General features: G+C 40.1%; 1 protein-coding gene across 1 annotated transcript in view; it reads right to left on the bottom strand.

Moving 5' to 3' along the window:
• The window catches only part of LOC143154898 (uncharacterized), a 322091-nt gene that overhangs the window by 179208 nt on the left and 118492 nt on the right, over nucleotides 1-24391 (bottom strand). Inside the window, exon 3 of the mRNA XM_076326963.1 lies at nucleotides 16452-16491. Within this exon, the coding sequence (XP_076183078.1) occupies nucleotides 16452-16491 (40 nt within the window). The remainder of the gene's footprint in view (nucleotides 1-16451; nucleotides 16492-24391) is intronic.

Below are 24391 nucleotides of genomic sequence, written 5' to 3'. Positions count from 1 at the left end.
CTCTTGAATCCGGGGTAAAAATTAGTCTTGAAAGCGAAATGGTGATTTTTATCTCCGATGAAGTCTAATAGAAGACCGTGCAAATTGAAGAGCGACATATGTAGAACAAACAATAGAAATAAATAATCCTAGCTCTTGAATGCGGGGTAAAAATTAGTCTTGAAAGCGAGATGGTGATTTTTACCTCCGATCAAGACTAATAGAAGACCGTGCAAATTGAAGAGCGACATATGGAGAAGATAAACAATGGAAAGGAATAACCCTAGCTCTTGAATCCGGGGTAAATATTAATCTTGAAAGCGGAATGGTGATTCTTACCTCTGATGAAGGCTAATAAAAGATTGGAAATTAGATAACGACACATACAGAATATAAACAATGAAAAGAAACAATCCTAGCTCTTGAATCCGGACTAAAAATTAGTTTCCAAAGCGGAATGGTGATTCTTACCTTCGAGGAAGATTAATAGAAGACCGTGCAAATTGGAGAGCGACACATGTAGAACATAAACAATGAAAAGAAACAACCCTAGCTCTTGAATCCGAGGTAAAAATTAATCTCCAAAGCGGGACGGTATTTCTTACCTCCGATCAAGACTAACAAAAAATTGAAAATTGGAGAACGGCACATGCAGAACATAAACAATGAAAAGGAACAATCCTAGCTCTTGAATCCGGGGTAAAAATTAATCTCGAAAGTGAAATGATGATTCTTACCTCCGATGAAGATTAATAGAAGACCGTGCAAATTGAAGAGCGACATATGTAAAACATAAACAACGAAAAGAAACAATCCTATCTCTTGAATCCGGGGTGAAAATTACTCTCGAAAGCGGGGCGATTTTTGCTTCAAGACTAACAACCGTGTAAGTCGAGGAACAGCTCGTGGCCGACACGAGCAACGTGAGAAACGATCCCGGGTCTTGAATCCGGGGCGAAGCCGTGATCGAAATTGAAAACTTCACGGTTACCTTGCCCACTCGCGATGCTTTCCACGGAAACGGTAGCCACGGCGTACAAATTCCCCTGGACGCTTTCTATTTAATTCCGTACGAAGAATCAAAAATAGCCACGGTGAAACGGAACGAACGGCTAATAATGTTGGCGCACGGGTCGAGAACGGTTCGCCATTCCGTGGCATTTCGGCGTGGCAACGACTGCGATAAGAGCAAGCGCACCGGGGTAGATTGAAGGGGTTACGCACTCGCGAATTCCGTTTCATCTGGTTAATGCACTTTGCCAGAGTTCAGAGGTCGAAGTTACGAGAGAGACGATTCGCCCGAAGTAGTTGTACCGTGTCTATATATTAATAGGAAACGCGGCGGGAAAACTTTATGCATTTTACAGTACCCCCTCCCCTCTACTTCCCTCCCTCTGTATACGTGCCCGCGTTCTCGAATCCGCTCCGGGAAAAATGAGTTGATAAGGAACGATGCACCGGACCCATGGCCGGGTTCTCCGACGCGCAAACACCGAGAACTTTATACGAACAATGAAATATCGGGGAGAAGACGCGATGGAACATCGATGCCCGATCCAGAATTCTGGCCATCGATTTCCTCCTACGGATTACGTGGCCCTCCCGGCATCCAACAAACCGAAAATTTATTTCGTTTTCATTGTTTCCCCGTTGTCGTCGGCCACGAAATCCCTTTGGCACGGTACTTGATTTATAAGATCGGGCACGACGTTTTCCGTATGTATGTTCTCGCGAGGAAGTGTCGGTTTGTAGCGTTTTCGGGGGGAAACATTTCCTTCGTGGGGAAGCACCTTTTAAAATGTACCGATCGCGGGTTAATTATCAAAGAGAAGATTTGTCTTGAATTTGAGAATGTACGTACGTGTAGAAATAGATTTTTGGAAAAAAATTTTCTTTGTGGAAAAATATAAACTAAAATCCCTCGATTGCGTGTTAATTATCAAAGAGAAAATTTGTCTCGAATTTGAGAACGTACATACGTGTAGAAATAGATTGTTAAAAAAAAAATTTTCTTCACGAAGAAATACAATCTAAAATCCTCCAATCGTGTATTACTTATCAAAGAGAAGATTTGTCTCAAATTTGAGAACGTATTATACATACCTGTAGAAATAGATTGTTAAAAAAAAAATTTTTTTCACGAAGAAATACAATCTAAAATCCTCCAATCGTGTATTACTTATCAAAGAGAAGATTTGTCTTGAATTTGAGAACGTACATACGTGTAGAAATAGATTCTTGGAAAAAAATTTTCTTTGTGGAAAAATATAAACTAAAATCCCTCGATTGCGTGTTAAATATCAAAGAGAAGATTTGTCTCAACTTTAAGAACATACATACATTTAGAAATAGATTTTTGGAAAAAAATTTTCTTTGCGGAGAAATACGTTTTAAAATCCACCAATCATGTGTTAATTATCAAAGAGAAGATCTTGTCTCAAATTTGAGATCATACATACGTGTAGAAATAGATTGTTAAAAAAAAAAAATTTTCTTCACGAAGAAATACAATCTAAAATCCTCCAATCGTGTATTAATTATCAAAGAGAAGATTTGTCTCAAATTTGAGAACGTACATACGTGTAGAAATAGATTGTTAAAAAAAAAATTTTCTTCACGAAGAAATACAATCTAAAATCCTCCGATCGTGTATTACTTATCAAAGAGAAGATTTGTCTCAAATTTGAGAACGTACATACGTGTAGAAATAGATTGTTAAAAAAAAAATTTTCTTCACGAAGAAATACAATCTAAAATCCTCCAATCGTGTATTAATTATCAAAGAGAAGATTTGTCTCAAATTTGAGAACGTACATACGTGTAGAAATAGATTGTTAAAAAAAAAATTTTCTTCACGAAGAAATACAATCTAAAATCCTCCGATCGTGTATTACTTATCAAAGAGAAGATTTGTCTCAAATTTGAGAACATACATACCTGTAGAAATAGATTGTTAAAAAAAAAATTTTCTTCACGAAGAAATACAATCTAAAATCCTCCAATCGTGTATTAATTATCAAAGAGAAAATTTGTCTCAAATTTGAGAATGTACATACATGTAGAAACAGATTGTTGGAAAAAAAATTGTCTTCTCGGAAAAATATAAACTAAAATCCTTTCATCACGTGTTAATAATCAAAGAAAAAATTTGTCTCGAATTTGAGAACGTACATTCGTGTGGAAATAGATTCTCGTAAAAAAATTATTTTCGTGGAAAAATACAAGAAAATTTGTCTCTAATTTACAAACATGTGTATACGTAGAAATAGATTCTTGGAAAAAAATTTTCTTCACGAAGAAACACAATCTAAAATCCCTCGATCGCGTGTTAATAATCAAAGAGAAAGTGTGTCTCGAATTTACGTATACACGTACGTGTATAAAAATCGATTATCGATTAAAAAAAAAAGGCACGACCTAAAATTCCCCGATCATGTACAATCGAAAGGAAAATTCATGTCGACTAAACAATGAGAAATTAATCCGGGTCTGTTCACACCCTAATGAAGTAATAAAGGAAAATTCACTCTGTACAATATACTCGTTAACGAAATTTGTTACGAAGCTGGAGAACATTGATCTTACTTAATTTGAATAATCCCAGTGAGGTGTGTACGATTAATTAGTATGTGCAAACACAAAACCGGAGTATCTTCTGTTGGCACGCGTGTTGCGTACCTAATTAATATTCGGTGGTATTTTCTATCCGGACAGGTATAAAATGCAAAGTGATAAGCACAGGTGGGGGATGGGGATGAGAGGGCCGGTTAGAGCCCATCGGTTTCTGGTGAACGGGCAAGATCGATGACGTGGGCGAATTCATAAGCGGTGTTATTGTAATTAACATACACGAGGCTCCGGCCTGTTACGGATAGAAGCATCGAACGTGGTAATTAATTTTCGTAGCTGCTATCGGTGAATTTCACGCGCGTCCGCCCTGATCGAGTCTCGTGAGTTTAATGTACAAATAAAGCCACCCTGATGAATAAGTTGTCCTCGTTGGTGTTATAACGGGACGCGAGAACGAACTTTGGTAACCTGTACCGCCTGCTTAGAAATCATTTTCACGAGTCGGTGGTTCGCACCGCTGTAACACTCTCTAGAAATTATTTTCACCAGTCGGTGGTTAACGACCAACAACCACGAAGACCAACAGTTCGCTTGAATTCGTTCATAGTTCGCGTGCTGTATTTTTCTGGCCTTGAATCGCTATCATGGGATTGAGAATTCAATGCACGAGAGAAACCTATCGATTCGATGGCAAATAGCGGTCAACCTTGGCTTTCCAGCACATCGATCGATGGGATTGGTTTCGCGAGAACCCTTTTCTAACTCAGGATCGATAAAAGCGGTCGTAGAGGGGGCCCACGACCAACACCAGGGGGGCTAAACCGATTGAGACTAATCAATTGAGCGGAAGTGGTCCTAATGTAAACCTAACCATTGCCTCTTGGACAAATACGAGATGTTTCGAGTGTCACGATTGAAAAATGTCTTGGAACTTGTTGGGGTGTTCGAGGGGGTTGACTAAACATTTTCAAGTATTTAGCTGATGTAGAATAATAGACTATTTTAATTATAGGTTAAGTTTCTGGAGACGCGAGGCTAACGAGAGGAGGATTTTATTATTCTGGGGCTCGAATCTTGGGTCTGATTAGACCCTTAAGTGGTGGTAATGAACTTTCGATCATCCTTGGTGGTATAGAATAAGAATGATTGAATAATAGATTTCAAATTTTAATCACAGATTAATTTTTTAAAGACGAGGCTAACGAAAGGACGATTTTATCATTTTGAGACTCGAATCTTGGGTCTGATTAGACCCTTATGTGGTTGATATTTGTCAAGAAAGTTTCCTATTGCATCTTTCGATTATCCTAGATAGTATAGAATAACAATGGTTGAATAATAGACTACGAATTTTAATTACAGGTTAATTTTTTAAAGACGAGGCTAACGAGAGGATGATTTTATTATTCTGAGACTCGAATCTTGGGTCTGATTAGACCCTTAAGTGGTTGTAATGATCTTTCGATCATCTTTGGTGGTATAGAATAACAATGGTTGAATAATAGACTTCAAATTTTAATCACAGGTTAATTTTTTAAAGACACGAGGCTAACGAGAGGACGATTTTATTATTCTGAGGCTCGAATCTTGGGTCTGATTAGACCCTTAAGTGGTGGTAATGATCTTTCGATCATCCTTGGTGGTATAGAATAACAATGATTGAATAATAGACTTCAAATTTTAATCACAGGTTAATTTTTTAAAGACGCGAGGCTATCGAGAGAATGATTTTATTTTTTATTATTCTGAGACTCGAATCTTGGGTCTGATTAGACCCTTATATGGTTGATATTTGTCCAAAAATTTTTCCATTGCATCTTTCGATCATCCTTGGTGGTATAGAATAACAATGGCTGAATAATAGACTTAAAATTTTAATCACAGGTTATGTTTCTAAAGACGCGAGACTATCGAGAGAATGATTTTATTTTTTATTATTCTGAGACTTGAATCTTGGGTCTGATTAGACCCTTAAGTGGTTGATATTTGTCCAGAAAGTTTCCTATTGCATCTTTCGATCATTCTCAGTGGTATAGAATAACAATGGCTGAATAATAGACTTCAAATTTTAATCACAGGTTAATTTTTTAAAGACGCGAGGCTATCGAGAGAACGATTTTATTATTCTGAGACTCGAATCTTGGGTCTAATTAGACCCTTATATGGTTGATATATTGTCCAGAAAGTTTCCCATTGCATCTTTCGATAATCCTCGATAGTATAGAATAACAACGGTTATTAATAATATTTTTGATAATTTTACCCAGTTAAATGATAAATGGAAGTTTCTTTGACAGTTTGGTAGAATCGACAGCAAGAATTTATATTTCAGAACGATCGAAAGTATAATCGAAACTCTATTGAATAAACATTCCCACCCCACGTGTCAAGAATCATCTCATTAAAATTACACATCGAATTCGTATCATTTCGAAAGCTAAGAAAACTGGCGTAGAGTGAATATACAAATATTTGAAAAATCCTAGACTATAGAAGTCCAATAGACCCGTATTAAACCTCTCCGATAAGCGGATAATTAATTATAAGCCGATAATTCATGGCATTCGCGCGATATCGAGTTAACATTCGCGAGAAGACAAATAGAAAAATTTGGAGTTAGATCGTCGTTCGATTCTCCATTTATGGGAATCTAACAGACCTCTATTAAACCTCGAGCTGATAATTGATTGCACATCGCGCGATATGAAATTAATATTCTCGAGAAGAGAAATAGAAAAATTCGAACCACGATCGTCGTTCTGTGTTCGATTCTCCATCTATGGGAATCTAACACACCCCTATTGGACCTCCGAGCTGATAATTGATTGCACATCCCGCGATATGAAATTAATATTCTCGAGAAGACAAACAGAAAAATTCGGACCGTGATCGTCGTACGATTCTCCAGTTGGACACCAGCGTGACTTTGCAACCTCGATCGTTTCTAATTTTAGTTTACAAGCCGACACAACACGCCTAATGTTCGTTCGAGTAACTCCTTATCTCGTTTCACCAGCCACGGTATACATAACTTGGACTATTTTCGGCGGTACGAAACCACGTTCCCCGTGATTCTTTCTCGCGGATAATTTTCGAGGGATTAAAGCCACAGTGTACCACGCTGGTAAAAGTTTTAATCGTCGACACGAGTTGCCTAGCGCGGGTCAATTAAATTTTGCTGGCCCATCCGTGGTTAGAAAACGAGCCCTTGTATTTGCTTTCCACGGTACACTTTCTCACCCGGTGGCGAGATACTCGGCCAAGTCGGTGCCAAGTCCACGAATTCGGGCTTTAAAGTTCCACGAATCTTCTACGAAAGAACTTTCCAAGTAACCGAATAAATTCCATCGTCGAAAAATATACAGTTGCTAGAGCAAACCTAAATAGGCAGGAAAATTTAGAAATTTTCTTAAGAGTGAATATTCAATCTTTCTGAACGATATTGTCTCTCTAGCGAGACCTCGATAAATTAATTTAGTAATAAAAGACACTGATATTCATGTCTGAGAAACGATTAAAAAATGGTCCACCAAGCGTGGAAATCTATCTTGTGTAAATCTGTTCATTAAATATCCAAATTTACAATTTTTATATTTAAAATCGTCTAATAGAGATTTCATGAGAGTGTTGTTCCACAAAATGAAAAACAAGAAGGAATAAACATTGATGTTTCCGTTAATAATACAGTAACGGAATATTATTTCGCTGAATGTAAATGTTGGAAAATGGAAATTGTCTTTGGATCGTCTGTTGACTGGCGAAACTCGACAATCGTAACGAGGAGCACGATCTTTCCTTTGCACTTGCAAATAGATGCAGCAATCTACCATTATATCTTCCCTCGATATTGTCATCGTTTCCGTTTGTACTCGTTGATACGAGAGACGTTTCCACTGTTCACCGAAACGAACGAAACGACGTAGAACCATCGTCAGAGCACCGGAAGTGCTACGTGTTTTCGTTGTCAAAGCAGTCGCTAAAACGTTCGTTTCATTGGTTCGCCTGTTCGTTACTTTATAACTTTATGCCCGGAGTTATCCCACGCTTCTTGGAAGTTTCGTTTACGTGTACTTGGTAAACGTGTCGCGTATCGGTCACAATGAAACCTACTCGTCTTCCTAACGAGCGTATTCTTCACAATTTTACACGGTACGCCGAGACTAGACACCAGCCGATCGTGTTTCGATTATTGACAAAACGATCATTTTCAACGAAACATTTGCATTCAATTCTTTACTCAACGTTTAAAATACTTCACCGATTAAATTCAAAGGAATAGGAGCTGATCTATTTGAAATACAAAGTAAAACTCACATTAAACCTATTGAAGAAAATATATTTAATAAACCCTTTATACACTTGGTACTAAACGTTCAGTTTTTTACGTATATATTTGTTATTTACAAAAATTGGAAAAAATGTTCCGAAGGAATCTTAAAGAGGATGAAATTTCACGTAAAATAAGTCCAGTGAACTTTTTCTGTTCGTTTTGGTAAAGGAGGAATTAAACGAAATAATCGTTGCACACTTAAATTAAATTTTTCAATATTCTTCTTTCCCCGAGAAATTAGATTCTTGGATTTTCTTTTGTTTTGAGAGCAAGTTTCGTTAATTGTACACGGGAAGATTCGTATCAATGTTTGATAAATAGTGATACAGGGTGGGTCATACGCAACGACCGCACTCGCGTTTGGAAAATAGGTGACTGTACTGAAGAGTTAACAAACATACGCGGCACTGGGTCAATTACACCGACCCTGCTCGTCTCGGTGAATCTTTTTGGCGGGAATCCTTTTTTCCGTTGAGAAAGCTGGCAATTAAATTGGTGCGCCTCGGGGAGCCGCGCGTGCCTTCTGTTAAAATAAGCGTAGGGAAAATGCAATGCGAAAATGCAACGCGAAAATGCAACGCGAAAATGCAACGCGATGGACACGCGAAATTCGATCGGTCGTAGTGTCCCAATAATGGAATAAAATTACCCATTTCTCCGGCAAAGACCTCGATACTTCAATTCGATAATTATTTTACAATAGAAGGTAATTGAAAACAGAATCCACGTAATAGGTTGTAAAAGTAGAAGCACACAAAAGCATCGATGAATTTCAATTAGTAAAAAATCGTACAAGAGTACTGTGGCGGCACTACCCACGCTTGCCACCAGAGGGAAACTCACCACCAACCGTTTCCCGCAAGTTCCCGTACCTGCTCCGATCGCTATATATACGACCTCTTACCGATCTTCCAATGTCCCGGCGTATAAGGCAGGGCCTGCTAGGATGCCTTACTGACGAGTCCACTAGCAGGCCCGGGATGAAACGCTTATCCCCACTCCTTTTCCTATTTCCGTTCTCTCCTATCTTAAACATCTTTAAACCGCCGCCAAAGTGGTGACCCCGTCTAAGAACCAACGCAACCTTCTGGACAACAGCACAGCAGCAGTAGAGGTGCAGCACAAGACGATGGATGGAACGCAACGTGTAAAGGCCGATTTTTCGTAAATCCCCCTCTCCGAGGGTTGACTCCTTTACCTGCCAGCGACGATATGACGCTATACTCCCGGCTAACCATCAGGATCAACCCCAGGAGGACAGCAGGCAGCTTTAGTCGACATTATTCGCCGACCACACGGATGCGTTTCATAAGTACCGGTACGCTCACGCATCAACGTCGGACAACAAGTAAAATCGCGGCTTGAGCATACAAGACTCGCCATGCGTATTTCGTAATCGACAGCAGCTGGGCCTTACTACGAAAAAGAACCATTCCTCTCGTCCACTACTCTAGACAACCTCCTCCTGTGCCTTGTTGTGCCACCGAACAACGGAACAAAATACCTACGCCACTGGGACATCAGGACGGAACTTCAAAGTATCGTTTACCACTGGCAAGGGGGTTATGTGGCGGCACTACCCACGCTTGCCACCAGAGGGAAACTCACCACCAACCGTTTTCCGCAAGTTCCCGTACCTGCTCCGATCGCTATATATACGACCTCTTACCGATCTTCCAATGTCCCGGCGTATAAGGCAGGGCCTGCTAGGATGCCTTACTGACGAGTCCACTAGCAGGCCCGGGATGAAACGCTTATCCCCACTCCTTTTCCTATTTCCGTTCTCTCCTATCTTAAACATCTTTAAACCGCCGCCAAAGTACTTATAGTCGGTACTTCTTAGCTATGTGTATCTATTTTTTAAAAATTCATTCAGATACAAACCCAGAAAGTTGATAAATTACTTATGAAAAAAAAAAAAGAAAAACATTTTTCCGCTAGATTCTCCCCAGAATATCTCCATTGTCTACACTCGTTTCTCCTTCCTCTATTAGTTCTCAATTACTCGATTCTACTCACTCTATTTAAAAATTCTACTTGATTCTACTCGCTCTATTAAAAAATTCTACTCGATTCAACTTGCTCTATTAAAAAATCCTACTCGATCCTACTCGCTCTGTTAAGAAATCCTACTCGATTCTACTCGCTCTATTCGAAACTCCCACTCAATTCTACTCACTCAATTAAAAAATCCTATAGAATGTACCCACTCTACGAACAGTCAGTATTTCTTACTTACATGCACCTATTTTCTATGAATTGATTCAGATACAAGCCCTCAAACTATGAATCATTTATTCATAAATAAATAGCTTACGTAAAAGAGCCACGTTTCCGCTGGATTCTCCCCAGAATATATCCATTATCTACACTCGTCCCACGTTCCCCTATTGCCACTCAATTACTCGATTCTACTCGCTCTATTAAAAAATTTTACTCGATCCTACTCGCTCTATTCAAAAACCCTACTCGATTCTACTCGTTCTATTAAAAAATCCTACTCGATTCTACTCGCTCTACTCAAAAATCGTACTCGATTCTACTCGCTCTATTAAGAAATCCTACTCGATTCAACTCGTTCTATTAAAAAATCCTACTCGATTCTACTCACTCTATTCAAAAATTCTACTTGATTCTACTCGCTCTATTAAAAAATCCTACTCGATTCTACTCGCTCTATTCAAAACTCCTACTTGATTCAACTCGCTCTATTAAAAAATCCTACAGAACGACCACTCTACGAACAGTCAACGCTTCTTACTAACATGCACCTATTTTTCACCACTTCGTTCAGATACAAGCCCTCAAATTATGAATCATCCATTCCTAAATAAATAACTCATGTAAAAGAGCCACGTTTCGGCTAGATTCTCCCCAGAATCTCTCCATTAGCTACACTCGTCCCACGTTCCCCTATTGCCTCTGAATTACTCGATTCTACTCGCTCTATTCACAACTCCTACTCGATTCTACTCAATTCTACTCGCTCCACTCAAAAATCCTACAGAACGACCACTCTACGAACAGTGAACGCTTCTTACTAACATGCACCTATTTTCCACCACTTCGTTCGGATACAAGCCCTCAAATAATGAATCATCCATTCCTAAATAAATAACTCATGTAAAAGAGCCACGTTTCGGCTAGATTCTCCCCAGAATCTCTCCATTAGCTACACTCGTCCCACGTTCCCGTATCGCCTCTCAATTACTCGATTCCGTTCGCTCGATGTTTCCACGCAAACTCGTTGCGTCCATTCGCGGAGGCCTGAAAATTCACCGCTCCGAAGATCAATCTCTATAGCAAAGAAGTCGAACAACCGTACATATGTTCCGAAGGTGCGAAAATAATCAAATTCCGCGCGTTCGACCATAGAGATTCCGCGCGTCTTCGTCGCACGTACACCGACGTTTATTTCGCTGAAAGAATATTTTTAGCCGGGCAAACGTGACGGGGCTAGCTCGCTCGACATTCTCCCGGTTAATAACCCCTTCTTCAATCTTTTCTCCCCCCTACCCTCCCCCCCTTGTGCCTCTTTCGACGCGCTAGTCTCTTTCTGGGCGCCTCTCGACGCGTCTCGCTCGGTTTCACGACCACCATATTTCCTTCCGTCCACCACGGTGATTACGGGGCGAGAAGGGCACGGAGAAAAACCTGGCGGCTCGTAACGTCAACGTGGAGACCTCGGGCCCCCTTTGACGTTCAAACGACTCGCGGATCGTCCAAGGGGTTCGATGAGTCGCGAAAATTCACCGTCAGCGGTTCAACGATCCTCTTCGAGTGCTTGGATCTGGCCTCCACGAGGTCTCGAGCTTTCGCACCTAACCTCGGCCGGGGGCGGATCTCCGAACGGCAAAAAACGAGGGTACGAGAACTTCGCCAAGTTCTCTCCAGTTGGAAGTCCCACGGGAATGGGGATTCGTAATTTTTATCGTTGCTCCGGACACTTTCCCCTAGCAAAAAACTCGCTCGAGTGTTGAAATACTGTGACCGTTCGGGAGTGTCGACGTCTTGGTGGATGAAATTTGCAGGCGAGGTAGAATCGTTCCAAAGTGAAGTCTTTGGGAATTCATTCCGTGGGAACGAATGGAAATCGGGGAATTTTTACTCGTAGGTGATGTCTGCTTGTAAGTTAGGGAATCTGGGAATTTTTTATCTTAGGAGATGTCCGTTTGTAATTTAGAGAACGAGAGAGTTCTTTTTTTTTTTGAGTAAAAGGCTATTTGTAAGAAGTTTACTAAGGGATGTAAAACTAATGACTTTGAAATGGAAACAATTCGGAGAGTTTGAGGTTATGTTTCTTCGATGTATCTAACCTTCTTTCGGAGAACGAGAATCGGAGGCAAACGCGTTTAAGTTTATCGAATAGGGTGAAATAAGGAAATAGTTCTTTATTATCAACTATTTACTTCAATAGGGCTCTTTCGACGCTGGAATACGACTCGAAGGGAATAATAGCTGCTTCGAGAACGAAACTTTCAAAAATTTCGGGACAGAGTCTCGAAAGATTGATGGAGGTTGTTTCAAATTGGGATAGAACCGAGTATCGATGGTAGGGGTTGCTTCTTCCTTGGTTCATCTAATCACGTTAATGGAACCTTAACGCCGCGGTTCGCAGTCTTTTCGAGTGTGTAAAAAACTTGGAACAAAAGGTCTCTGTCGGTGCAGAAAATCAAGGAACAATGGCGACAGAGGCGGATAATAAAATCCCAACGAACCGGAGCAGCTTTTGTACCTTTTTGTATCGGTTCTCGTCGCAGACGCTACCGATGCAGATGTAACCCATTTCCATCGGTGCGGTGATCCGCGCGAGGCCCCCTTTTCTCTACGCCTATGGCACCGAATCGCGAACATAATTCGCAGTTACTAATACGCGTGAATTGCACGGATTCTCACCTACGTTTATTCGTCATTATCCTGAACACTTGTTAAAGTAAAGAATTATCTCGTCAATTTCCATTTATTATTACGAGTTTCTCAATTTATTGTTATCAAGGTCGTGTTGTGACACACGGTTACATTAATCTTAACCTCAACGATGATGAAGATACACCGTTGAATAAAAATATCAATCACCTTGAAATTTTGAAAAATACGACGTAGAGAATATTTCTTGTTTACCTACAATATTTGCTAGTATAATCGAGTCATTAATCTCCTTTTTCTACGCCTATGAAATAGCGAAAATGATTCATAGTTACTAATACACGTGAATTGCACGGATTCTCACCTTCGTTTATTCGTCATTAACCTTAACACTTGTTAAAGTAAAGAATTATCTCGTCAATTTCTATTTATTCTTACAAGTTTCTCAATTTTTCGTTATCAAGGTCGCGTGAAGGTCGTGTTGTCACACACGGGTACATTAATCTTAACCTCAACGATGATGAAGATACACCGTTGAAAAAAAATATCAATCACCTTGAAATTTTGAAAAATACGACCTTGAGAATATTTCTTGTTTACCTACAATATTTGCTAGTATAATCGAGTCATTGATCCCCTTTTTCTACGCCTATGAAATCGCGAAAATGATTCATAGTTATGAATACGCATGAATTGCACGAATTTTCACCTTTGTTTATTCGTTGTCATCTTGAGTACTTGTTAAAGTGAACGGTTATCTCGTTAATTTCCATTTATTCCTACAAGTTTCTCAATTTTTAGTTATCAAGGTCGCGTGAAGGTCGTGTTATCACACACGGTTACATTAATCTCAACCTCAACCAACGATACTACACTAAACAATGATGAAGATACACCGTTGAAAAAAAATATCAATCACCTTGAAATTTTGAAAAATACGACCTTGAAAATATTTCTTGTTTACCTACAATATTTGCCAGTATAATCGAGACATTGATTCCCTTTTTCTACGCCTATGAAATCGCGAAAATAATTCACAGTTACTAATACGCGTGAATTGCACAGATACTCACCTTTGTTTATTCATTATCCTGTGTTTAACCTTTGTTTAACCTTGTTAAAGTAAATGGTTATCTCGTCAATTTCCATTTATTATTACGAGTTTCTCAATTTATTGTTATCAAGGTCGTGTGAAGGTCGTGTTGTCACGCACGGTTACATTAATCCCAACCTCAACCAACGATACTACACTAAACAATGATGAAGACACACCGTTGAAAAAAAAAATATCAATCACCTTGAAATTTGGAAAAATGCAACCTTAAGAACATTTTCTACTTACTTACACTATTTTCCCCCTTTCCTAGACACAATATCTGCCCGAAAAATTTTCCCTCGTCTCCGAAACCAAGCGAGACACTAATATCCGATCAATTCAGCGATCCGGTTAGGTAGGACACCCCGTATATATCGGTATACGAGCCACCGTACTAATCTGATATTTCAGTGGCCCCCATTCTCCCACGAAGCAGTCCCCCCGGGAGTTGATGCACGACTCCTGGCGATTCCAGCGCGGTCTGTACGCCAGAGTCCCCTTTCTTCGCAATCATCTCTTCTGGAATCCCCTCAACCGTGCCAAATCTCCTACGAGCTTCGTCTTCGTTCCAATAAAGATGAACCCCCTCCCCCTACCCCCACATACCCCCATTCTCCCGAGTCAGGCGAACCGTGACTTTTTCGTCTTCCTCGAAACGAAAACGAACCTGGAAGATCCGTGGAAGAGATTGCCGGTGAAAAGACTTCGCGAAGAAGTTCCAACCTCACTATCCGCAGGACCCCCAAAGGACCCACTTTCAAGATTTGACAGTGACCGCAAGAATCTCGGAACACCCCTGTCACTTTCCCCAGAACCACACCAGACACTTTTTTTTTCACAGTATTCGATGATAAACGCTCTTCGAAATATATCCACCGTGTTTTCATCAAAGAAGAACGACTGGTTTTCACGTGTCTGGATAAATTGACGATAAATCTCAGGGGGACAGAGGGGGTCGGTGTAGAGAAAACAGGTCAACCGGACGCGAAGCTTCCAGGGGCGTTTTCGATGACAAAAGTTGTTTGTTGCGCGGCCTTAACACCCCCTCTCCAGCTCCAGCCTCCAGTTTTGTCGCAGGCCAGCGACGACTGTACGTCGGTGGTTCCCCTCATGCATAATGTATTCGTTCGTCCAGGCGTCGGCGCGCACGATAAAGCCGTATCATTGTTTACGAATCATTGAATCGACTGAATGAAATTACACCGATACGAACGGCTTGCCGCGGAAACTTTCGATCCACGTGCGCGCCCGCCGCGACGCCCCCCGTCGTCGTCCTCCTCGTCGTCGTCGTCGTCGTACAGCTCCGCACGGTGCGCGTTATTTACAGCCGGATGCAGCGGGGAGTTTAGCGAATTCCCTCGAACATACGTTCAATCCCAGCCTCTCGTATCTACGAGCCGCGTCCGTGACTTTGCACGAGAATCACGCTTCGAGAGCGTAACCGTTTCTCCGCTCCGCTCCGCTCCCTCCCCCGCGAAGATTAAAGCTAGTACTTTTCGAGCTCGTTCGGGTGCTACGACACTCTTCGAGCGTCTCGGGGCGAGGAAAAATAGCTGAGCCGAAGACTCAGGGGAAACGGTGACCTCTTCACCAGGGGGGACGCGTTACCTTTGATATTTTATTGTTTCGTGGATTATGGACTTTTGGACTTTGGAGTGTGTGTTTTTTAATCGTCTGGGGGATTTTTTTTACGAGGCAGAGGGTGAAGAATTGTTGAACGTTGGTATCTGTTTGTGATCGGCATTTTGTTTTGACGTAAATTATGGATTTTTGAACGGAGTGTTTTTTAATCGTCTGGAATATTTTTGGAGGGATTTCCATTATGAGGCAGAGGGTGAAGAATTGTTGAACGTTGGTACCTGTTTGTGACCGGTATTTTGTTGTTATGTAAATTATGGATTTTTGGATGAAGTGTGTTTTTTAATCGTCTGGAATATTTTTGGAGGGATTTCCATTATGAGGCAGAGGGTGAAGAATTGTTGAACGTTGGTACCTGTTTGTGACCGGTATTTTGTTGTTATGTAAATTATGGATTTTTGGATGAAGTGTGTTTTTTAATCGTCTTAAATATTTTTGCTGAGTGTAATCGATATTTTATTATTTTGTAAAATATAGACTGTTTGACGGAGTGTGTTTTTTTAATCGTCTCGAATATTTTTTGTGAGATTTTCTTTACGAGGCAGAGGGTGAAGAATTGTTGAACGTTGGTATCTGTTTGCGACCGGTATTTTTTTGTTATGTAAATTATTGATTTTTGGATAGAGTGTGTTTTTTAATCGTCTCGAATATTTTTGGCGAGTGTAACCGATATTTTATTATTTTGCAAATGATGTAGCTTCGAATGAAATGTGTTTTTTAATCGCTCGAATATTTTTGGCGATTGTAACCGGTATTTTATTATTTTATAAATTATGGACTTTCAAACAGAGTGTATTTTTTAATCGTCTGGAGAATTTTTGACGAGATTTCCTTTATATACATTTTAATCTTTCAGAGCAATATAGAATTCCATCCCTCTACTATTTTCGTTCTTTAACTAAAATTATTGGAGCAGAAATTACTTCACGCAGTACATTGAAAGTGAATTATTGAAAATTGAATTCCTCTTACCGATTGTTCTACGGTTGCCGGATCGTCCTTTCTGCTAGATCTGCGAACAAAAATAAGAAGATAAAAATAGATTAAAAAATGAATGCAAATCTGCGCGAAGCGTGAACAATTTTGACAAAATTGACTATAGTGATTCACGAAGCGACGTGGTGTGCGCCTATACCGTCTTCCGTCTCATTAGCATCGACCGTCACCGCTAACGCTCGGTTATTAATACAATTATTGTCGTTGCAACGTCTTTATTATGCAATTACATCAGTGTCTATAACGGACAGTAATTGCGCAATGCATAAAGATGAAGTCCCAAAGCTGTTTTTAAACTCGACCCAACGTAAAATACGATTCATCGAACTAAGTCGATAATGTTTATCTTCGGGGGGATTAACCGCAATTTAACCTAATATTTTACACGAACAACCGTAAACTCGATTTCCAAGTACGGTAATTTTATATTCCCAGTAATTAAATTTGCACAAGGCTGTCGCAATTTTACCTCACTTTTATCTCGAATTAAATTAAAAAGCTTTGAAACAAAGCGAACGATTATTATCACTCGATAAATAAACCACTGTGAGTTAATTTTATTTCTAAGTGTATTCAACTTTCATTTAATACAGTCTCCTAAAGTTCGGCGCCATTTTGGTTTATTTAATGCAGGAAACACAACCTATACACTTCAAATAAATTGTCTCCCACAATTATTGTCAATCGACAAACAAACTATTGTAAGTTAATTTTATTTCCAAATCTATCTCCTCAAATTTTTATTTAATCCAGTCTGGAAAGATTCGCCTCCATTTTGGCTCGTACAATACAGGAAACACACCCCATAAATTTCAAACAAATTCTCTCCAACAATAATAATCAATCAACAAACAAACCACTGTGCGTAATTTCATTTCCAAGTGTATCGCCTCCAATTCTGATTTGATTCAGTTTCCAAAGATCAGGCGCCATTTTGGCTCGTATAATACAGGAAACACACCCCATAAATTTCAAACAAATTCTCTCCAACAATAATAATCAATCAACAAACACACCACTGTGCGTTAATTCCATTTCCAAATCTATCTCCTCAAATTTTTATTTAATTCAGTCGCGAAAGACTTGGCGCCATTTTATCTGGTTCAATACAGGAAACACAGGCCATAGTGTTCCCTCGAGCGAGCACAGATTCCTGAGATTTCCGAAACGAAAACTTTCCAGCAGTGCTCGGCTTCTTAGAATGCCTGGAACCAGGCCCGACTACTTTCAAAGCTATCTGTGGACTCTCGGTCGGTCCGCGCGGAGAATACCAAATACTGCAGGCGTCGTTGAACACGTGTCCTCCTCCTAGCGCCGAACTTCGAATCCGATTCCAGTCCATCGAATCACCGGGACCGCGTGACGCGATCGTTTCGTCATCGTGCGCGCGCACGGGCCCGAAATCGCCAAGAGTGGGGGAAGGTAGAGGGGATACGTGGGCCGCACGCACCAGACGCGGCAGCCTGCCGCTCGGATTTTCCACGAATCCCTTAAGCAGCTTTCGCTTCCGCGAAATTGACGAGAACCTCTTCGGTATCGTGGCTCGTACCGATACGATATCATCGAGAGACGACCTTGTCTAGTTTCAAAGCGTCGCGTTCAAACTGCGACGTTTAATCAAACGCGATTTAACCCGACCGCGTTCAGGGCGAGTCTAGGTGAATCCACGGTACCGAGAGCACCCGGAATTATTTCAACGCGCGAGATTATTAGCACCGATTATGGAACCTGTCAAATACCGCGTCACGAGACGATCTCGTTTCTACCTAACCTGCAAAATTCTGTCTCGTGGAAATTAATTCCGTGTTATTATTGGTCGACAGTGAGAGGTATGTTTGGGACCGAGAAGTGAGGTTATCTTTCTCGAGGCTTTATTGAGGCTTTCTTGAGGGACAGTCGTTGCCTTCGTACAGTAATTAACGGTGTAGCGTGTGTGTGTGTGTGTGACTTTTTCAGGAGAATATTTTAACGATTGAAGTATTAACGTATCGATCGTTAATAGTAAGTAATCGTAGTAATAATTTTGGGGTGTTAAGGTATTCTTTGTACGTGTCTCAGGAGAATCGATGACTGAGGAAAAAGAGGAACTTGTGAGATTGATTATATGTATAATATTGGGTTGTTCGGGAAGTAATTTCGTTTTACAAAATGGAGAATATATAATTTAATAAAATGTTTGTATACTCTTGAAAAATCGTACTTCATTTTCACCAAAAAAAAAGGAAATGACTTTCCAAACAATCCAATGAAATAAGTCATAACGAATCTAGGGAATTTAAAATAAATTTCTTTGTAAAAACAGTTGAAACCTGTCATTTTGACTGGTTGGTGAATCTAATGTTAAGGGATGAAAGTGTACTGGAATGTTTTGTTTAGAAGAAAAATGGAGCACTTAGTTCAGGTATATTTACAATTGTTACACCGAGTACCAGCCTCGATAAAAACGCTAAAAATGAAAAAAGAGTTGTCAAAAATTGCACCACTTCGATCCAAAACAATCTGTTGGAGTGAATGCAACAATGATCTTAAGGGTGGCAGATGTCGATGTCAGTTTTAAGAACTGTCTCCGTATTGCCACGGAAAAGTCGTCCACCACGCGGTCAATGGTTCGGCCATTTTCCTTTTGATTTTTCTTTTTAGTCGAGTTCCAAGTCCAGAGTCAGAAAGACCACACGACACTGTCGTCGTTCACATCAAGACATATCACTGTACACACATTTCTTCGAACTTTATATTCTTATATATACAACAACTATACTACTATATACGCGAGATCCCTGCATATTATAATAAGCATTTCTTCGAACTTTGTATTCTTATATATACAACAACTATACTACTAGATATATGAGATCCCTGCATATTATAATAAACTACTAGATACGTGAGATCCCTGCATATTATAATAAGCATTTCTTCGAACTTTGTATTCTTATATATACAACAACTATACTACTAGATATATGAGATCCCTGCATATTATAATAAACTACTAGATACGTGAGATCCCTGCATATTATAATAAGCATTTCTTCGAACTTTGTATTCTTATATACAACAACTATACTACTAGATACGTGAGATCCCTGCATATTATAATAAGCATTTCTTCGAACTTTGTATTCTTATATATACAACAACTATACTACTAGATATATGAGATCCCTCCATATTATAATAAACTACTAGATACGTGAGATCTCTGCATATTATAATAAGCATTTCTACGAGCTTTATATTCCTATATATACAACAACTATACTATTAGATATATGAGATCCCTGCATATTATAACAAACTTAGATATTATAATCTGAACTTTACAACACAATCGTTCCTCCGCATCGTCGTCTTCCTCTCTCCCAAGCTGGTAAAGCTTCCTCTTCCCTAGCCACTAGTAAAATACATTTCGAAACGAAAGAATGAAATAAAGTCGCGTTAGGAAAAAAAATCTGAAAACTCGAAGCGGGTGAGATCTTCCCCGAAGTTAAAGGGCGGCGAGGATCGAGCGTGAAATCCAGGATCACCGGTTTGTCACCCCCGAGTCCACCCTCGTGAAGTTTCCCTCGTTCCTCTTCTCCGTGTCCTCCGTGATTCGGGAATCCCTCCACGTTCTCGAGCGCGCGAGTTTCCACGAGTCTGCGCTTCCGATATCGCTCAAAGTGGATCCTACGTAATAACATTGATTTTGTCGTGCGACGCCCGATAGCCGTGGAACAGGGAGGACGTATTTTCAACGCGAAACTTCGAGACGCGACACAAATCGTCCCGAGAATAGTGTCTTTCGTTAACGCCGCCATGATACACGGGTTACTAGACACGCGGAACAACGAACTTTTAATTAATTGTAATTACGCGGGACGTGCCTCCCCCGTGATTTACTCGCGAGAGAGAAAGAGAGAGAGGAACCGGTAGAAACGTTTCACGAATTTCTCGGATTGGGTAAAGCGATCCATTTAAAGCACACAAAATTTATAACGAGCCCTTTGTTCCCGACGCACGGTATTGTCTAGACGGAAACGACCAATTTGTATTATAGCCCCGCGTTCCTGAGAATTTCTCTTTAATAATCTCACGTATGCCCTAATGACTTTAATACACGCGCACGGTTGTCCGTCTCGGTGTACCTTTTTTTAAATTCTACCCGAAAAATTACCCTTCTGGATATTTGTTAAGATGTGTTCAAGGGGTGGACGAAACGGGTTGTATCTCGTTCGGGGTTGCTTTTACGTCGAAAAACGAGAGAACCGAAATTGTCGGGAAGGAAATTTGGAAATTTTCTTCCGGTATACGAGTTTCTCGGAAAATCGATTATAATCGAGATATCGTCCCTGAGAGAGTGACTCGAGGCTTTGGGTGTATAGAATGAGAAATTCTGGCTAGCGATGGAATTATTATGAATATATTAATTATCGCGTTTCGTTTTTTTTTTTTTTGTTTCTTTTTTCAACAGCGTCGATTGATACAGTTGAGAAATTATTACTGGTTGGAAAATTATTACTACGAGGTGGTTTATTGAACGTGAAGTTGCGAAACACGGTCCGTATGGTACGTTCTGTAATAAATTTCGAAAATTGTTTCCAACTGTCTTTTGTGTTTAAAAATGATTTTAACTACACTTTGTATTTAATGTACGGGGTGTGGTTCACCGTGTACGGAGAAATGAATTTTCCTCTCCATGGCGGACAAAAGCTGCTAGGAATTTTTAAACGAACTTCACAACTCCGTCTCGAATCGTTTCTCGAGTTTTTCAATTATTTTAAACGCACTTTACTTTCGATACGTTCGGTCTGAATTTATCTAGACTGGATCCAACCGAGGATTTTCTTTTCCATAACGCGCGGAAACGTAGCATGAATTTTTAAATAAATTGTAAAACACAGTCTCGAAAGGTTTCTCGAGTTTTTAAATTATTTCAGACGCACTTTACATTCGATAAGTTCGTTCTAAATTCGCCCAGACTAGATCCAACCGAAGACATAGATTTTCTTTCCCGTAACGCGCGGAAACGTAGCATGAATTTTTAAATAAATTGTAAAACACCGTCTCGAAACGTTTCTCGAGTTTTTAAATTATTTCAGACGCACTTTGCACTCGATAAGTTCGTTCTAAATTCACCTAGATAAAATCGTACCGAAGACAGATTTTCTTTTCCATAACGCGTAGAAATGTAGCATAAATTTTTAAATAAATTCTAAAACACCGTTTCGAACTATCTCTCGAATTTTTAAATTATTTTAAACGCACTGTGCATTCGATACGCTTGTTCTAAATTCACCTAGACCAAATCGCACCGAGGACATAGATTTTCTTTTCCATAACGCGCAGAAACGTGGCGTGAATTTTTAAATAAATTGTAAAAATTTAAATAATCGTAAAACACCGTCTCGAACCGTCTTTCGAGTTTTAAAATTATTTTAAAAGCATTTTACAATTCGATAAGTTCGTTCTAAATTCACCTAGACCAAATCGCACCGAGGACATAGATTTTTTCCCCATAACGCGCGAAAACGTGGCACGAATTTTTAAATAAATTATAAAACACCGTTTCGAACTATCTCTCTAATTTTTAAATTATTTTAGACGCACTTTGCATTCGATACGCTCGTTCTAAATTCACCTAGACTAAATCGCACAAAGGACATAGATTTTTCCCCATAACGCGCGAAAACGTGGCACGAATTTTTAAATAAATTATAAAACACCGTTTCGAACTATCTCTCTAATTTTTAAATTATTTTAAACGCATTTTGCATTCGATACGCTCGTTCTAAATTCACCTTGACCAAATCGCACCAAGGACATAGATTTTTTCCCCATAACACGCGGAAACGTAGCACGAATTTTTAAATAAATTATAAAACACCGTTTCGAACTATCTCTCTAATTTTTAAATTATTTTAGACGCACTTTGCATTCGATACGCTCGTTCTAAATTCACCTAGACCAGATCCAACCGAGGACATAGATTTTCTTTTCCATGACGCGCGTGAGCGTGCTATGAATTTTTAAATAAATTTCCACCGGCGTACGAAGTGGACTTTTCCTTCCCTCCCAAAAAATAATGGCACGTCGATTCACCGGAATCGCGTAAATTTCCCGCGTAGACGCAAACGAGTTCGCGCGGAGCAAAGTTCGCGTCGAGAGTGGACAGATCGGGCGCGAAACTGGTTTAAGGGAACTCGTTACTCGTCTCTTAAGCCGGCGACCCATCTTTCAGGGAATAATGCCAATTATGGTTCGGGAGAGCTTAAACGCGACGAATGCTCGCGCAGTGTGCTAATCGGCCGTCCTTAGAGTTACGATTGAAAGTAAACGGCAACGATAAAAGTTTCCCGGAGTCTTTGGTGAATTTTCTTCATTACGAAGAAAGAAACTGTGGGATTATGGAATTGTGACAATACGACTGAAAAGACGATAAGACGAGAGAATTAAAAGACGCACTAAGACGAAAGACCGGTACAAGACTTAAGCAACAAAGACGATCAAGACGCGTGCCGAAGGCACAAAGACGGTTAGCTTAGTTCAATACGCGCTCGATTTACCTTAGTGGAAAGCGAAACCAATCACCAACCCTACGTTTAATACTTGTATCGTTGTAATATATAAAATCATTAAATATACTTTAATATACCGCACGAGAACAACAGTTATTCGGGGGCTCGTACGGGGATTAATAATTTCAAAGATCTCTTCTCCAGTGATCCGAGGAGGAGAGGAAGTGTGGGATTATGGAATTGTTTAGCACAAGAGAAAATGTAAATAGAACGTTTATTTTTAGATAAATATGTTACAGTCGTGCAGCGAAGAACGGTTACGAACAACTGAACAGATTGTATCGATCACGTGGTCACATAAACGGAAAAATAGAAAAGCCGGTATCGAGCTCATCCACCGTTCCTTCACTTCTCAAGTACTGCTCGGTTTAATGTCGTTGTATTCCAACACCCCTCCTCAACGACAATAACAACAGCAACTAATTAATTTCCTAGTCCACATTTTTCAGTCATGTACTTCAGCTTCACCTTCCCCAAAGGCTTTGTTAACATATCAGCTGGCATTTCCTCCGAAGGTAGAGGAGACTACAGTAACTGTAGTCCACAATTTTCTTCTCTTTCATATCTCTTATGAAATGGAATTTCGTGTCTATATGCTTGGTTCTATTGCCGAATTTGTTATTATTTATGAGATTTGGGCAGCTTTGGTTGTCTTCGTACACAACGAATTTCGGGATCGTTTCTTGAATATCCCCTCTTGTAACTTTAACCCCTTCGCGTCTTTTATATTCGTCCATAAGTTTCCCTTTGACGAGGCTCAACGTGATTTCGTTTTCGGGTCTGCTTTCCAGCGCCGTTACAGAAGACTTCCAAGTAACATCGCTGCCATGAGGGTTTGGCGGCGCTAGATTCGAAGATGTTTGAGAGAGGGAAAACGGAAATATAAGGAAGTGGGGATAAGCGTTTCATCCCGGGCCTGCTAGTGGACTCGTCAGTAATGCATCCTAGCAGGCCCTGCCTTATACGCCGGGACATTGGAAGATCGGTAAGAGGTCGTATATATAGCGATCGGAGCAGGTACGGGAACTTGCGGGAAACGGTTGGTGGTGAGTTTCCCTCTGGTGGCAAGCGTGGGTAGTGCCGCTACAAGGGTTATCCGGTAGTTCCTGTCCAAGAGCCGCTAACTTTTCGAAGTGATTCGACATCGTGGTGATGTGCTCTTCCATATCGCCATTGTCTTTTAGGACTGTTCGACACGAACGCTTTAACAAAAATACTTTAGTCGTTAAAGTTACCTTGTAGTGATAACCCTTTAGCGATTCCCATGCATCCCGTGCCGACTTCGCGTTCCGAATGTGTTGCAATTGGTTGTCTTCAACCAACAAGCCCACTAGATTGGGTTTTGCATTTTGTATTACG

Source organism: Ptiloglossa arizonensis, chromosome 2 (genome assembly GCF_051014685.1).
Source record: "Ptiloglossa arizonensis isolate GNS036 chromosome 2, iyPtiAriz1_principal, whole genome shotgun sequence".
NCBI lineage: Eukaryota > Metazoa > Arthropoda > Insecta > Hymenoptera > Colletidae > Ptiloglossa > Ptiloglossa arizonensis.
Note: the sequence above shows the minus strand (reverse complement) of the source record. Positions and strands in the feature narration are given on the sequence as shown.